This window comes from Mesoplodon mirus, assembly GCF_964341445.2.
Source record: "Mesoplodon mirus genome assembly, chromosome: 19".
In the NCBI taxonomy this organism is placed as follows: Eukaryota; Metazoa; Chordata; class Mammalia; order Artiodactyla; family Ziphiidae; genus Mesoplodon; species Mesoplodon mirus.
In genome coordinates, this window is record NC_138995.1 from 51,819,037 (window position 1) to 51,834,671 (window position 15,635).

The following is a 15,635-nucleotide window of genomic DNA, read 5'->3' on the forward strand; positions in this document are numbered from 1 at the left end:
AACCCAAAACGTAGACCCTCGCCTCTTTAGAACCTTGAGACCAGGCTCCGTCCCGGACCCCTTCCCCATATCCTCAGGGACCAATGGCGCGGATGGGTGGGAAAGTAGGGGATCCTCTCTGGATCCTGAGAAAATGCGGGCTGGGGGGCTGTTCGCTGGAGCCAGTGCCGGGCTCTAGGACCCAGCGGGCAAGTGCGCCTGCCTCGCGCTTACCCCTCCCCCAAGCCGCCCCCTCCCCCCCACCCATCTTTCAGGTTCCCCCTCCCTCCCCCCTCGCCCCGGCTCCCGGTGCCCGTCTCTAGCGCCGCCGGAGCCAGCGAGGGAGCCGGAGCGAACAGGAGGAGGAGGAGGAGGAGGAGGAGGAGGAGGAGGAGGCCACGTCGCCACCGCTCGGAGCCCGGCCGGAGCCTCCCAGGCAGGTGCAGAGGGGGGCGAGGGGGCGGGGGCTGACAGACCGCCTGTCACGGTGAGGGGGCAGACAGCACCGCGCTGCGCCTCCTGCCCACGGGGGCGCCCCCCAGACCCTGGCTGGAAGGACAAGGGGGTGGGGGCCCCCAAACTGCGCGGCAGCCATTTGGGGTACCAGTGTCCATTTGGGGGGCCTGGACTTCCTCGGAGGACGCCCCATTCATAAAATTCCGTACTGGACCCTCACCATTGGGGAACTCAGGGGACCACTCCCCCCGGGAAACAGATGTGTGGGGAGCGTAGGGCATCCAGAAATCCCGGCGTCCCATCCCAGTAGGCCCTGGTGCGGGGGGGACCCCTGCCCTCTTTCTCTGCTTCACCTGTTGTCGGGGGAGGCGGGCGGACAAAGGAAGCAGCGTCACGTGACTGCTCATTCACAAAATCCCATCCCATTGAGAAAAGGGGGCTGGGGGCGCTGCGGCCGCCCCTTCCCCTCCCCAAGGGCTGGGGAAACCCGGCAGCCTGCAGGTGGGGGAAGGGGCTAGACCTCGTTGCTGGGGTCCCTAAGGCTGGGGCGCCAAGGTCCCTGCGCTCGGCGGTAGTGAGGGGTTGGACGCTGATACCGATTACTGGGCGGAGGGCTACGTCCCCTGAGCTGGGGGGCGGGGTAAGATGGTTCTGAAGGATGCTGGGGCGGGGAGGGAGAGGAGGAGGGATCAATTCCCCCCGCCCCCCACCCCCCGCAATCTCTGCCCCTTGCCTTCCTCGGCAGGGGCCTGAGGGAGCAGGCTTGATTTTTGTGAATGAAATGCTCTCTGGATGTGTCTCGGTCGCCCGTTTCTGGCTTCCTCTGCCTCCATCTCCCTTTCGGCCTGTCTCTGGCCATTTCTGGTTCTCTCCCTGCTCCCTGCCCATCTCCCGTTGCTGGGTGACTCAGTGAGCTTTGCATCCGGTCTCATTCATAAATCCGGGAAGGGGTGGGGGGGAAGGAGAGCCTGGGTTTCTCACCCAGCCAGTGGCCTGGGCGGCAGGGTGCGGAGGCAGTGTAGGGGGGACTGGAGCTGAGTTGATGGGCTCTAAGAAAATACATATGCGCAGGCACCCAGCTGTGAGGGGGACGATGGGTGGGGCCGTGGGTACGTGCTGAGGGAGGAGAAGGAGACAGGGTTGATAGGGGATGAGCAGGAGGAGGAAGGGAAGTGGAAGAGCAAAGCTATGGGGGTGAGGATGGGAAAGATGGGGAAAGGGAGGAAAGGTGGGTATGGAGAAAAGAGGTAGATATGGAGAAGAAGGTAGGCATGGGAGAAAAGAGATGGCAAGAGGAAGAAAGAAGCCCTGCTGGAAGAAGGTGGGCATAAAAGAGGTGACGGGTATGGGGAGACTGTGCCTAGGGGAGGAGGTGGGTGTGGAAGCTAAGGTGAGTAGGGGTGGCTAAGGGTGCAGTAGATCCAGCTGTGAGGGATGAAGAGCAGAGATGAGGGTTGGGGGAACACTGAATAGGAGGGCAGGATTGACACTCACTGACCCTGTTGTCCCTGTCCCCCCACCTCCTCCAGGTACATGGTTCGGGTCCGAGCCGTGGTGATGGCCCGAGATGACTCCAGTGGGGGCTGGCTGCCTGTGGGGGGCGGGGGCCTCAGCCAGGTGAGCGTATGTCGGGTCCGAGGGGCCAGGCCCGAGGGGGGGGCCCGCCAGGGGCACTACGTCATCCACGGGGAGCGCCTCCGGGACCAGAAAGTGAGCCACCCTGGGGCGTGGGGGTAGGGTGCGGGTGTGGGGAAGTAGGGGAATGGGACTGGGGATGTAGAGGTGAGGTCAGGTCATCTCGCAGCACCGGGGTGTGGGATGGAGTTGGAAGTATATCTGTCCTCTGTCTGAGAGTGGGGAGTTTTGGGACCATTGTGGGTATTAAGCAGGTCCTGTCCACTGCCATTGCCTGCTGGACTGTCACAGCAGCCTCGCACTGGTCTCCTCGCCCTGCTGCTGCTCCCTCCCCCAACCTCAGTCTGTTCAAAAGGGGCTGGGCTAACACCTGACTCAGATCATATCCTTCCTCGGCTCAGAACCCTCCCCGTGGCTCCATCTTGCTCAGAGATCCTCACCACGAGGATTTTACACCACTGGCCCCTGTCTGCTCTAAGTATATGGAGGCATTTGGTGGGGGGACCGTCTGGAAGTGTCCAGTAGGGTTTACAATCCTAATGTGGGTCCAGCAGGAATGTTCTGGGCTGTCTGGCCTGAAATGGAAAGAGAATGTTGACGTTTCAGCTGGGGATGTAGTAGAAAGGTTTGGATCGCTTGAAAAGGCTTGGAGTAAGGGTTGAATTTCAGAGCAAGGATCGGAAGGAGCAATGTAGGGGGGTTTGAAATGGTGTGAAAGAATATAGTGTTGTCGGGCAAAAAGATGAGGGAACTTCTAGGGTGTTGACCAGCATCTGAGGGGAAATCTGTGGGAGTTTGTTAAGAATTTGGGGATAATATTTGGGGAGCTTATTGGGGCATCAGAAGGGGATTAACAATAACATTTTGAGAAGTTCAGTAAAATTTGGGGAGTATGATTGAGTCAAATGGGGGATATTGGCTATCAGAAAGAGGTTGACTCATTTTTTGAGGCATTCAATAAAATTTGGGATTCCTATTGAGATATGGGGCAGGGGGGTGGTTAGGAAAATGTAGGGATCAAGGGGTTTGGGGGAAATATTGGAGTATCAGAGGTGTGCTCAGTAAAGTCGGGGAATGGTATTGGGGTGTTGATCAGGGTTCAAGGGTATACCTAGGGTTGAGAAATGAGGTTTGTGGGATGCTCTGGTATAGAGTCTGGGGAAGTCACAGGCATGGCTGGAAGGGGAGTATCTGACCTGGCCCCTTCCTGCCCCCCTCAGACCACCTTGGAGTGTACCCTGCGGCCAGGCTTGGTTTACAACAAGGTGAACCCCATCTTCCATCACTGGAGCCTGGGTGACTGCAAGTTTGGGCTGACGTTTCAGAGTCCAGCAGAGGCTGATGAGTTCCAGAAGAGCCTGCTGGCAGCACTGGCTGCACTGGGTCGAGGTGAGTGGCGCAGGTGGTGGGCATTGGTGGTGGTGGTGGGGGCTGGGGTGGAGGGGTGGGAGAAGCTGGGCCCAGGGAACTCACTCTCTGCCTTTCTCCCTGCCCCAGGCTCGCTCACCCCCTCCTCCTCCTCCTCCTCTTCCTCCTCCCCTTCCCAGGATACCGCAGACACTCCCTGCCCTCTGACGGTGAGTCTCCAGGATGCAGCTCTGCTGGGAGGGCAGGGGTTTCTTTCTATGCTACAAACATTCTTGAGCACCTACTGTGTATCCAGCACCATGCCACGTGCTGGGCACACGAATTTGGACCCAAACGATAGTGTCAATTTTGATCCCAATTATTCTAGTTTTTCTGTTCTATCTTGATTTATGTGTTCATTCAAGGGTATTTATTGAACACCTTGAATAAGAAGTGTTTTAAGCACTGGGGATATATCAGTGAACAAAACAAAGTCCCTTTCCTCAAGGAGCTTCTATTCTAGTGTGGAAAGGCAGAAAAAAAAATTAAGGTACACTATAAAAATTAATAAATATTAAAAGTAAATGGATGAACAAATTAATGGGAAATCATCCTTCTCAGGGGTACAAACCTTGGAGTCATCCTTGCCTCCTCTCCTCTTTTATGCCCCTCATCTAATCTGTCAGCAAATATTGGCTCCACTTTCTTTCTTTTTTAAATTTGGCCACAGCGCATGGCATGTGGGATCTTAGTTCCCGGACTGGGGATTGAACCCAGGCCCTGGCAGTGAAAGCGCTGAGTCCTAAGCACTGGACTTCCAGGGAATTCCCTGGTTCCACTTTCAAAATGATCGGAATGTGCCTCCAACCTGGTTACTGTTCAACCTCATCTCCCCACTGGACCATCTCATCAACTGCTCATCAACTGCCCCCTTCCCACCATCTCCTTTCCCCACACATAGCCAGAGGGACCCTATTGACATCTAAGTCAAATCATGGATATCTCTCACTTACAACCCTACCCAGGCTCCATCTCACTCGTGGTAAAGGACAAAGTCCTCACAGTGGCACATAAGATCCCACACAATCTGGCCTCCTATTCCTCTCCCTCAGACTCACTTGGCTCCAGCCACACTGACCTCCTACTGGTACTCCAAAAGGGCAGGCACATTCCTGTCTCAGCGCCTTTGCACTCGCTGGTCCTCTGTCTTAGAACACTCTTCCCCACATTTCCACATGGCTTATTCCCTTATTTCCTTCAGGGCTTTACACACATACCACCTTAGTGAGGTCCTCTCTGAGCAACCTGTTTAAAATCTCCCAATGCTCCTTATCCTACTCTTTATCCCCATCTTCTAAGATGTTTTTCTTATTTCCTCTCCCAATAGACAGTTTTCTTATCGATGACTTTACTGTCCATCTCTCACGCTAGCATGTCAGCTCCAGGAGGGCAAGGATCTTTTGTTGCTTTCTTGCTGCATCTTCAATGCTTAAAACAGTGCCTGGTAGACAGTAAGTGTTCAGTAAATATGTGTTGAATAAATTGACTGAATGAATAAATGCACATAATGTCGGATTCGATTTGGCACTTGCTGGGGTACAGTGGGAGTTGCTCGAGAACACTTGGAGGAACAAAACTGGTTCCCTGGGCAGAAAAGGGGGATTCCCAGGGTAATGGGAGATGCAGGTGGGTCTACAAGGTCACACAGACAGGTCCCACTTATTGAGCACTTACTCAGGAAAGATGCTGTGCTCTCCATGCTCCATCTCACACCCTCCCAATGGCCTTTGCGAGCCTGGCATGTCGTGGGTGCTCAATGAATGTTTATTTAAGATAGTAATCGGATGAGGTGGGAATTATTCCCAAGTTACAGAAAGGAAACCAAGGGTCTGAGAAGCTCGTAAAGGACATTGCTTGGTTTGGATGGGAAGGAACACATTCCAGGTGGGTGGAACTGCCCTAGTAAAGGTGTGGTGGTGGGAAGGAGGCAGGAAGGCAGCTGACAGCCAAGGGAGAGGGCTTCCGAGAAGGGAGGTTGATTTGATGTTCTGTAGACTGGTGAGCTGAGCAGATAAGAAGAGAAAGTCAAATAATAATAACAATTTCCAGCTCTTCCTGTACTTCAGGCATGTTTATGCCCTTTACAGTGGGTCCTAACCACATCGTTACGAATAGACAATATTATGATCCCCATTTTACAGAAGAGGAAACTGAGGCTCAAAGAGCTGAGCTCACTTGCCGGAGGTCACACAACCAGTCAGTGGCAGAGCCGGGGCTTGAACCCAGGCCTGTCTGGCCGCAGAGCCCTCGCTCACAATGGGAGGGGGTCTATGTAAGGGCATCGGCTGTGCCAGGGGTCCCGGCTCTGAGGCCGCCAATCTCCCCCAGTCCCACGTGGACAGCGACTCCTCCTCCAGTCACAGCCATCAGGAGACGCCTCCCACCGCAGCGGCGGCCCCCATCGTCACCGTGGAGTCAGCTTCTGGCTTCGGGCCGGCCACGCCCCCCCAGCGCCGCCGCTCGTCAGCTCAGGTGCGACCTCCGACTCCCGGTGAAATAAGGCCGGGCGCTGGGGTCCCGAAAGTGGGCGGGTACTGAGGCCGCAGAGGGGCAAGAAACCACAGATTCTAAGGGATGGCTGACCCGACTTAGGGCGGGGGAGCTTAGGCCTGCGTTCCTCGGAAGGTTGGGTGAGGGCTTCCTGCGTCTCCTGCGCTCTTGGAGACTGGAAAGTTCTGAATTCCACAGAGGTTTAGGGGACGACTCGGGCAATGACTATGTTAGGAAGCTGGTGGTACTCGTGGGAGGAAGGAGTCCTTTAGTGCTTAATTCACGAGGGGTGGGGCTCAGTATCCAAGGGGTAAAAGGGACCTGGGGACCAGACTCCTGCGTCCTGAAGGAGGAGACGGTTGGGGTCCAGGAGTCTTGAATCTGAGAGTAGAGGGGGCTGGGTACTGGGATCCCGGATCTTGAGAGAGGGCAGGACTGAGAGCCTGGACCACTGGGTCCTTAAGGTGTGGGTTTGGTGCCTGGAGTCTTCTGTCGGTCCCTAGATGTCCTCTGTCCCTGGGAGGGGAGTGGGCTGAGGACTTAAAGTCTGAGTACCGGACCCAGGCAGTCAGGATCCCAGGGCACGATCCTAGGATGAATGGAGCCTGTGGCTGGGTCTGTGGATTCTCGGGTCTTCTAAGGCCGGGATGGATTGTGGTGGGATGTGGGGCATCACAGACCCCGCTAAGTTCTTCTCCTTTGTCTTGGTCCCGCAGAGCTACCCTCCGCTCCTACCGTTCACGGGGATTCCGGAGCCTTCAGAGCCCCTGGCCGGGACAGGCGGGCTGGGCTGGGGCGGCCGCGGCTATGAGGATTACCGGCGAGCTGGGCCACCCGCACCCCTCGCCCTATCCACCTGCGTCGTGCGCTTCGCCAAGACCGGCGCGTTGAGGGGCGCAGCCCTGGGGCCCCCCACAGCCCTGCCCGCCCCTCTCACCGAGGCTGCGCCTCCAGCACCCCCGGCTCGCCCACCCCCGGGCCCCGGCCCGGCCCCTGCGCCTGCCAAGGCCTCTCCGGAGGCGGAGGAGGCGGCGCGCTGCGTGCACTGCCGCGCGCTCTTCCGCCGTCGCGCCGACGGGCGTGGCGGCCGCTGCGCCGAGGCCCCGGACCCGGGTCGCCGGCTGGTGCGCCGTCTCAGCTGCCTGTGGTGCGCCGAGAGCTTGCTCTACCACTGCCTGTCGGATGCCGAGGGCGACTTCTCGGACCCGTGCGCCTGCGAGCCGGGCCACCCGCGCCCCGCCGCGCGCTGGGCCGCGCTGGCCGCGCTCTCCCTCGCCGTGCCCTGCCTCTGCTGCTACGCGCCCCTGCGCGCATGCCACTGGGTCGCAGCGCGATGCGGCTGCGCAGGCTGCGGGGGTCGCCACGAGGAGGCGGCGCGGTGAGGACGGCCTGGTGGGTCCGGTAGCCGGACCGAGGACCCAAAATTGAGGGTCCAGGACCCCGGACTCCGTTCGGACCCCAAACCCAAACCTAGGCACACCCGGAACTTGGAGCTTGAGTTTGGATTGAGAGACCCCAGACCTGGAACCTGGACCCCAAATGTAGGACTGAGAGACCCCAGAACCAGCTTCATTGGGATGTCTGTCCAAGAGGTCCCAGGCATCCTGAGTGCTGGCGTCCCCGTTCTCCATCCCCACTCCACCCCGCTCTGGCCTAGACTGAGGAGGTTCCAGGGATGCCCAGACTCTTCACCTTAGGCAGGCAGGGGAGCACACGGATCCCTGAGAATCGGGCTCTGAATCCTGACTCACTGTTCAAATGACCAGTCTAGACCCAGTCATGCCTGGCACCATGAACCCTCAAATTACAACCCCAGAATTAGGAGTTGCCGGTACCTGACCCTGCCTGTATACAATTACTCCCAGATCTTGAGACCCTAAGACCCAGAATCACCCCCAAATCATTCCTGAATGCTCACCTAAAACTCGGAGCACCTGTATCTGAGATGTTCTTGTAGCCCCAGGACTTCTTAGATACCGAATCCTCTTAAGATACTCTGAGTCCTTGGATGTGCTCAAACGGATGTTCTCTGACCCAAATGACTTGGGAGACCCATCTCAGAGCCCCCCTCCCCACACACACACTGCCCAAGATCCAGAATTAAGACTCCAAGATGCTCTGTGAGCCAGGGATCAAAGAAGTCTGTAGACCACCAACACCAAGCCTGTGTTCCCAGGAGCTTTCGATTTCATATGTAGGACTCTGAGGTGCCTAGTCCCGCAGATGTAAGACTGGAGGCAACCAACACCTCAGGGTCCAAGACATTGGTCCCAACCCCTCAGATAGCCCTCTTCCAATCCTCCTTGGACTTGCATTTCAAGCCCCAGAATGTCCTGGAATCTTTGGCTTCTTCGTACCCACAGATTCCCCAATCCACTAAAGGCTGGGAGCCCAGCTCCCACAAGATGGGATGTTCATGGCAACTCAGACCTCTGATCCCTTGCCCCTGAGTGACCCCAAGGTGCTTTAGGAGCACTAGATCCAAGACCCCAAGGTGCCATTGACCCCCAAATTCGGCACTCAAGCCTACACAATATTGGGATTGTCCCTGACCCAAGACCTTGGTCCCTCCATTCCAGAGACAGATCTGAGGCTCCCTGGGACCCTAGCACCTTCAGATCCCAGATTTCTTTGGACCCAAACCTCTCTAGCCTGATATTTCCCAGGCCCAGCTTGTGCATCCCCTGAGAACTGCTGCCCGTTGAATCCTGCCATCCATACGCCCCTGAAACCCCAAGTTCCCAGACACTGGAATTCTAGTCCCAAGGGCTCCAGCCCAAGCTCTCAGTATCCCACAGAACTACCCCTTTACCCTAAGGGGAAAAAAACATTTTGAGCTAATGTTCCTGGATTCCAGGACCACCCAAGAGCACCCCTGCTCCCATCTCTAGGACCCAGCATTGCTGTAGATGATTGTGCAGGCCGTTCATGAAGCAAAGGCACACAGCCAAGGTGGTGAGTGGGGCTGGCCATGCTGTACCCTCAGAGGAAGGTGTGCATTGCACAAAGGCAACTAGATATGGCTCTATTGGCACAAAGGCCACACACACACACACACGCACACACACACAGCCTTGCGGACTCTCTTCCAAGCCAAACTTTGAGTCCTAGCTCCAGTCCAAGCCTTTTATGATCTGCCCCTCTGTTAACTCCTTCTCTTCCATTTCAGAGTTGGGGGTTGTTTCGGAAAGTTTGAAAGCGTGGTTCATGGCCCATTGAGAGTCCTCTTTGGGGGAAGGGGGAGTCCAAGGTCTCTTTCCCCTGAGTGGAGTGGGACTTCTAGTGTACCACAGATCTGATGGCCTCCTGCATGGGGGGGTGGGGATCACGGTCTTGGAGCAACACAATCTCAATGTTGTACCGGCTTGGGACCTGCATCTGGTCCCGAGCACCTTGAAATGTGCACTTACCTTTCCTCATTACCCAGACTTGGATAGCCTTGTGAGGGTTCAAGGGATAGGTCAAGGGGGCCAGAGGGGTGGATCCTCCTGTCACTTCCTTTAAATTATTAACTATTTATTACATCCGGAACCTGTGAGATTCAGCTCTCTCAAGCAGACCCTGGGATGGGTGAGAGAAAAGGGGGGTGTCCCTCCCATCCCCACTCTGCCCAGCTCTCATCACTGTCAGACCCACCAGAGCTGAGGGCGGAGGGACTGGGGGCTGGGGCAGCCTGGGTCCCCATCCCCCTCTCTGTGCCTCGGTCTCCTCCCTTCCGTGGTGGGCGGGGGGAAGCTCCATTCTTAACCTACCTCGTTTTGGGGAGGGGTGGGACGGGGGACCAGAGTGCTGTAAGGTGCTGCGGGATCTGTGGATGAAGTGGGGGGCTGGGGACGGTTCCCTGGCTCCCACCTCCCAGCACCGCCTCTCCCAGGTCTCCCAGTCCTGCTCCCTGCTGATACCCACCTCTGATCCATGATTACTCTTCATCACCCCTAGATCAGGGGTGCATGGAGGGATGACCCTGGGAGCCAGGAAGACCTCAGACCCTGGAGCCCCCAGGCCCAATATCCCAGCTGCTTGCCCCTCAGATTGGATGCTTGGCCCCCATACTTGGGAGAGGCACCCCGACATTTATCTTCCTGATCTTGATTCTAAGCCAGTCTGTGACCTCAATGTTGTTATCAGGGCAGGCTGAAGTAGTGGGGGATGATGCGGGCCGCAGACCCAGCCTTGTCATCGGGGGAGGGGGCATGAGATATCGGCTCCAAGAAATGTCTGTGACAAAGTCTCAGCCTGTGTTCTTTATTTGCATTGATGCACCCCATCCATTCACCTTCCTGAACCACCAGACCAGTCCCCTACCCAAATCCTCCTTTCCCCTTCCCATCCTTTAGTCCCAAGAGGATCCTCTAGCTGAATTTTATACCTCCAGTCACTCTACATTTATTGGACACCTTTTTTATTGGCGCTGGGGATAAAGCAGTGAACAGAACAGACAAAAATTAGGGACTTCCCTGGCGGTCCAGTGGTTAGGACTCCACATCGCTTTCACTGCCAAGGGTGCAGTTTCAATCCCTGGTTGGGAAACTAAGATCCCTCAAGCCACGAGGCCAGAACAGACAAAATCCTTTCCCACAAGGAACTTATGAGCCTTACAGTGAAGGAGACAACATGTTCGAAATGATACATACTATAAAGAAAAAATCAAGTGGAGATGGGGGATGCAGGCAGTTGTAGCTGGGGTGGTCAGGGAGTCCCCACTAAGGAGCTGGCGTTTGAATAAAGCCCTGAAGGAGGTGAGGGGGTCTTGCGGATGTCTGCAGGAAGAGCACTCCAGGTAAAGGGGACAGTTGTGCGAGGCCCTGAGGGAGGAGCATGCCTGGTAAGTCTGAGGGACATCAATGGAGCTGGAGGGGGCAAAGCAAGGAGGAGAGTGCTTAGGAGATGAAGGCTGAAAGGTGACAGGGAGAATCTGTGGGTCCTTGCAAGCTACTGCATGGACTTTTCTGCCCACCCGGAGTGAGGTGGAGCTACAGGAAGGCTCCAAGCATGGGAGGGATGAAACCTGACTCAGGTATTCATAGGTTCCCATTGGCTGCCTGTGGGGCACAGATACTGGGGAGGAGGGGCCATGGAGACACAGTGTAGGCTGCTGGGATGGTCCAGGGGGGACAGTGGTGCACAGGATGAGGGTGAGAGCAGTGGAGGCGGGGAGAAGTGGGCAAGATACTGGATCTGTTTTGAAGGTCAAGTTCACCAATCTAGATATGGAGCACACTATAAAGAGTAGAGTCATGGCTGTGACTCCAAGGCTTTGGCCTGATCAATTTTTAGTATTTTATTAAGGTCACCAAATGCCCCCTGAGTACCCAGCCTTGGGGTATGCAGGACTATGGAGGAACCAGATTAAGGGTAGGCTCTACCCTGGAGAAACAGGTTCTGGCCCTTTTCTTCCCTGGGGCTCTGCTCCCAGTTCACTCCCACTCCCAGTAGAACTACAGAAACTAGAGGAGACCAGGATAGAGGCGGGAAGAGAGTGAACCTGGAACAATAATTTTAACAACAGCTACAAAAACAAGAGCAGTAATAACAATAGTAATAGGTTAAGTGGTTAAAAGCACGGACTTTGGAATCAGATCTGAATTTGGAGTCCTGGCACCACCATGCATTCACTCTGATTCATCCTCTCTGCATCACAGTTTTCTCTTCCATAAAATAGAGATAAGATACTTAGCCCAGTAGCACACACGAAATGCTCAATATATGTTAGTCATTTTTGAGTACCCCGTAGATGTCTGCTAAGCACTAATCCTCACAAACAACTGTAAAATGTAGGCGTTATTACCCTCATTACACAGATGTGAAGAAATTTGGCAGGAACACAATGGTGGTGAATGGTGGAGTCAAATCCTAACCCTTGCCTGCAGACAAGATTGCACTCCTAGGGTGCAATCTCCTAATCACCATGGTATATTGCACCTGCTCCCTCTCTCCAAGGCTCACGGGGGCAGAGGGGTGAAGGTCCAACGGACTAGCTCGGTTTTGTGTGTGTGTGTGCGTAGCTGGGATTCCTGGGTCCCTGACAGAATTCCAACTCAAGTAGGAAAGGAGAGAAAGAGTTTCTGGACTTGGAGAGGAGTTGGGAGAACAACACTTGGTCAAAGTTGCTTTAAAAGCAGAGGGCACTTGAGGGAGGCTGAGGAAAAGGAAGCCGAAGTTGCTTCTATGTCGCAGCAGTAGCGACATCGCTGGTCTGTCGCGACAGCCGAGATCCAGAACGCCCGCTGGGGGTTTCCAGTGTCCTGACTGCTTACCCGAAGGGCGGTGCTCTACTGCTCGGCTCTGGAGGCGAGCCCGGGGGCGGGTTCTGCCTCCTTCTGCACCAATTGAAATGACGAAGGCCCTTAGCAAGAAGAGGCTGATTGGTCAGTTACGGGGGGTGGGGGGGCACGCCACTCCTGGGGCGGAGCTTCCCACCGACCGGCAGGGGGAGCGCGAGCCGGGCGAAGGGGGCTACACTTTCATGGAGGGGGCGGAGGCGGAGGAGCGGGAGTGGGCCGCGGTGGCCCGGGACCTGCTGGCGCTGGGGTAAGGGGAGCGGGGTGTGGCTGGGGGTGCAGGAAGGGGCAGGTTTGCCCTCAGAAATACCTACTAACCTCCCCCACCCCCTCCCGCTGCCTCGGCCGCGCCGCAGGTATGAGGGTTTTCCGGGGGCGGCGTCGCTGGGAACCTCGTGCCCAGACTTCAGGGTTCTGTGCGCGCGGCTGGCGGCGGAGCTGGCGACTCTGGGTGCCTTGGAGCGGCAGCGAGAGGAGGGCACGGAGGCGCTGAGCGCCGGCGACGGTACGCATGGAGCGGGAGGCTGGGAGTGTTGGAGCCATGCGTGGCACCGCCACGCCCTGACATCTCCCGCCTCTGGCAGGTTCTGTTCCCGAGGAAGAATTCCTACGACAGTTGGCCAGCCTGTTGCGGGAGTTACACTGCCCTGACCGCGAGCTCTGCGGCGGGGACTGCGCGGCCTCGCTGCGGGAGCCCGGCGCGCGCCTGCGCCTGCTGCGTGAGCCGGGGACTACCCGGGATGCGGAAGTGGGCGAGGCTACAGCCTCGAGGGGGGCGGGCTCTGCGCGTTGAGGTGGAGCCAGGGACCCCCGAGGGGGCGTGGTCAGAATTTTGAGACCAGCCAGAGGGCCGCACGGAGGTGGGTGGGGTCCGAACACTGGGCTAGGCTAAGGGCTCTGCGATGGGCGGGGTTAGTATTTTGATGGTGGGTCTTGAAGCTCACGTGGGTTGGGTTAGACGGAGCGGGACAGGAGGTTCCGAAGTGGGCAGGGTTTGAAATCTGCAGAGGGAGGTGGGTCTCGAAGTGAGTGGGGCTTATTCTGGAGGTAGAAGCAGGGTTCTAGGTGGGCGGAACTAGGAGGCGGGAGGTTTTGAAGCCGCTTGAACTTTTTGACCCCGGTAGGTGGGGTGGCGGCCCTCCTTGATTGCACTGCTCCTTTTCCCTACTTTTAGGCTTTCTCTGCTCGGAGGTCCAGGCTGCTCGCCTCCTCCGCCTGCAATGCCGTCTGGATCCCAGCCCTGAGCAGTCCGGTGTGGCGGGAGCAGAGGAGGGATCTGGCCTGGTCCAGGAAATGGTCCTCACTCTCCAAGCCCTGGGGCTGCCTAGACCCCTGCCGGGGACCCCAGCCAGCCAGCTGCTTCGAGACTTGCATGCCAAGGTAGAGGGCTGGAGTCCCCTCCGCACCCGGCTCACCTCACCCTCCTCGTAGCGGGGACAGCCCCCTCTTCAAAAGTGGCTCTGGGAGGAGTGCACAGCCACGGATGTTTCCTAGAACTGTGACTGCCATTCTTGGTTCTATGGCCGGGGTCCTCAGGGTCGTGGGGAACTGGGGTCCACGGAGGAGTCTATCCGATTTCTGCCCAGTCAACCCCAGCCTCCTTCTTCTCTCATCAGATCGCGGAGCTGCTGCCTTCCCTGCCCGCAGAGTTCCTAAAGCCTCTCCTCAGCTACCCGCTGGATGCGCCCAGATGGGTAAGGCTGTGTATGGCTGTATGTATGTGAACAGAGATGGGAGTGAGGGGGGCCCCCTGGCATGACTGAGACCTTTTCCCCAGGAAGCATTGGAGTCTCTGTACCAAAGCCTGCGAGATCAGTACTGCTGCCGCCGCTGCCTCCTCCTCAAGCGCCTGGACCTCACAACATCTGCTTTCCACTGGAGTGATCGGGCAAAGGTGTGGGCAGAAGACCAAGGCAGGAGCAGTTGTGAGGGCTGCAGCTGCGGGGAGGAGAAATGAGGGCCAGGGATATGACCCGCTTGCTGGTTCTGAGGCCCAGGACCTTTTAGAATCTTGTGAGGTTTGGGGGTCTGGAATCTCAGGGCCCCCAGGGCATTCTAGAATTCCCTGGTCTGATCTGGGAGTGTATTTAGAGCAATACTCCTTACTAAAAGATGTGGGAAGTGCATAACATTGTAAATCAACTCTACTTCGATAAAGCAAACAAACAAAAAACATAATGAAATATTAAAAAAGAAAAAGATGTGGGAAGTGCGGCCCTGAGACGGGAAGAGATGCTTTCAAGATTACAGATCCCATGTGGGGAGGTCTCGTGGGCACGTTCTCCATGTCTACCCCTACTCACTAGGCCCAAGGAGAGGCCATGAAGACAGTGCTGATCCCAATTCGAGAGGCTCTGAGCCCAGAATCGGATGTCTCCATTGCACACGTCCTGGCTGCTCGAGCTGACCTGTCACGCCTTGTCCCAGCCACCAGCAAGACTGCCCGCCGAGGGACCTGCTGTGCTATCCACAAGGTGAACACCTGGGGATGGGGAAGGGCCCCAGCATCCTTGGCCTTCAAACTGGCCTTTTAGCCTTTGCTTGTACAAACCTTGTCCTCTTCTGCCTGGGCTCCTGCTCTCGCCTTCTCCTTGGGTTCCTGGCCTCTGGACTCACGACCTCTAATCTGCCCCCTCCACATGGCAGTTAGGAGGATGTTTCTGACTCAAACATCTGACCATGTCCCTCCCTAACTCAAAACCCTTCTATGGCTCCCCAGTGCCTTCAGAACAAAGTCCACCTATTTACTGAGGCCCTGCCCACCTCTCCTGCTTTGGCTTAGAATCCTCTCCCACCACTCACCCTGTCTGTTGTATTGGGTTTTAACCATTTTTAAAGCAAAACTACCCTCTGTTCAAATGATTACGTATTTAGCCTGCATTGGGAGTAAGGAGCGTTAACCACTGGGCCACCAGGGAAGTCCCAGCGTCTGTCCTTCCTTTTTCAACCTCATGCTGTCCTCTTGGCTCTCTAGCCCCCTTGTCCAAGATATTTTTCTTCTCTGCAACTCAAGTCTAATCACCTCTCAGGTGCTTATGGGCAGCGTTCCAGACCGGGGGGGCCGCCCAAATGAGCTGGAGGCTCCCATGCCCAGCTGGCAGAGCAGAAGAGAGGACAGAGGCGGGCAGAAGGCAGGCCGCCAGTGCTGGGGCCGCAAGAAGAAGAAGTAAAGGGGGACTGGTGGTTGGAGGAGGGGTCCTTCGTGAGATGCTGACATTGATAATCTCTGAGGAGTCGCTGTGAGGGTTTCTCTTGGCACCTGGCACCCCAGCCCCATATCCCCTGTTCCTCAGGTCCCAAATGTCCTCCCCCCATCTACCATTCAACACCAAGGACCATGTCCTCTGGAAAATAAATTTAATTAATTAATTTATTTTTTAAAATTTA

At 56.5% G+C, this 15,635-nt stretch overlaps 2 protein-coding genes across 6 annotated transcripts; both read left to right on the forward strand.

Moving 5' to 3' along the window:
- Window positions 1-145: 145 nt before the first annotated feature.
- On the forward strand, window positions 146-10,196 carry SPRED3 (sprouty related EVH1 domain containing 3). Of its 5 annotated transcripts, none has more exons than XM_082606071.1 (6): window positions 146-419; window positions 1,965-2,145; window positions 3,291-3,459; window positions 3,568-3,647; window positions 5,806-5,949; window positions 6,684-10,196. In XM_082606071.1, the coding sequence occupies exons 2-6, from the start codon at window positions 1,969-1,971 to the stop codon at window positions 7,347-7,349; spliced, it is 1,236 nt and encodes a 411-aa protein (XP_082462197.1). In that variant the 5' UTR covers window positions 146-419; window positions 1,965-1,968; the 3' UTR covers window positions 7,350-10,196. The 5 variants fall into 5 exon arrangements, with proteins under 5 accessions (XP_082462197.1, XP_082462198.1, XP_082462194.1 ...); XM_082606072.1 differs by having other exon boundaries at window positions 307-415; XM_082606068.1 differs by lacking the exon at window positions 146-419 and adding an exon at window positions 1,420-1,756.
- A 2,171-nt stretch (window positions 10,197-12,367) lies between these two features.
- On the forward strand, window positions 12,368-15,635 carry FAM98C (family with sequence similarity 98 member C). The gene is made up of 8 exons (XM_082607551.1): window positions 12,368-12,498; window positions 12,605-12,753; window positions 12,833-12,967; window positions 13,423-13,628; window positions 13,865-13,942; window positions 14,026-14,142; window positions 14,555-14,722; window positions 15,278-15,635. The coding sequence occupies exons 1-8, from the start codon at window positions 12,434-12,436 to the stop codon at window positions 15,416-15,418; spliced, it is 1,059 nt and encodes a 352-aa protein (XP_082463677.1). The 5' UTR covers window positions 12,368-12,433; the 3' UTR covers window positions 15,419-15,635.

Coding starts and splice junctions, on each gene's coding strand:
- SPRED3 (XM_082606068.1), top strand. CDS start 1,689: ATGGAGAAGAAGGTAGGCATGGGAGAAAAGAGATGGCAAGAGGAAGAA. Junction 2,146..3,290: donor AGCGCCTCCGGGACCAGAAA/GTGAGCCACCCT, acceptor TGCCCCCCTCAG/ACCACCTTGGAGTGTACCCT. Junction 5,950..6,683: donor GCCGCCGCTCGTCAGCTCAG/GTGCGACCTCCG, acceptor TTGGTCCCGCAG/AGCTACCCTCCGCTCCTACC.
- FAM98C (XM_082607551.1), top strand. CDS start 12,434: ATGGAGGGGGCGGAGGCGGAGGAGCGGGAGTGGGCCGCGGTGGCCCGG. Junction 13,629..13,864: donor TTCGAGACTTGCATGCCAAG/GTAGAGGGCTGG, acceptor TTCTCTCATCAG/ATCGCGGAGCTGCTGCCTTC. Junction 14,143..14,554: donor ACTGGAGTGATCGGGCAAAG/GTGTGGGCAGAA, acceptor CCTACTCACTAG/GCCCAAGGAGAGGCCATGAA.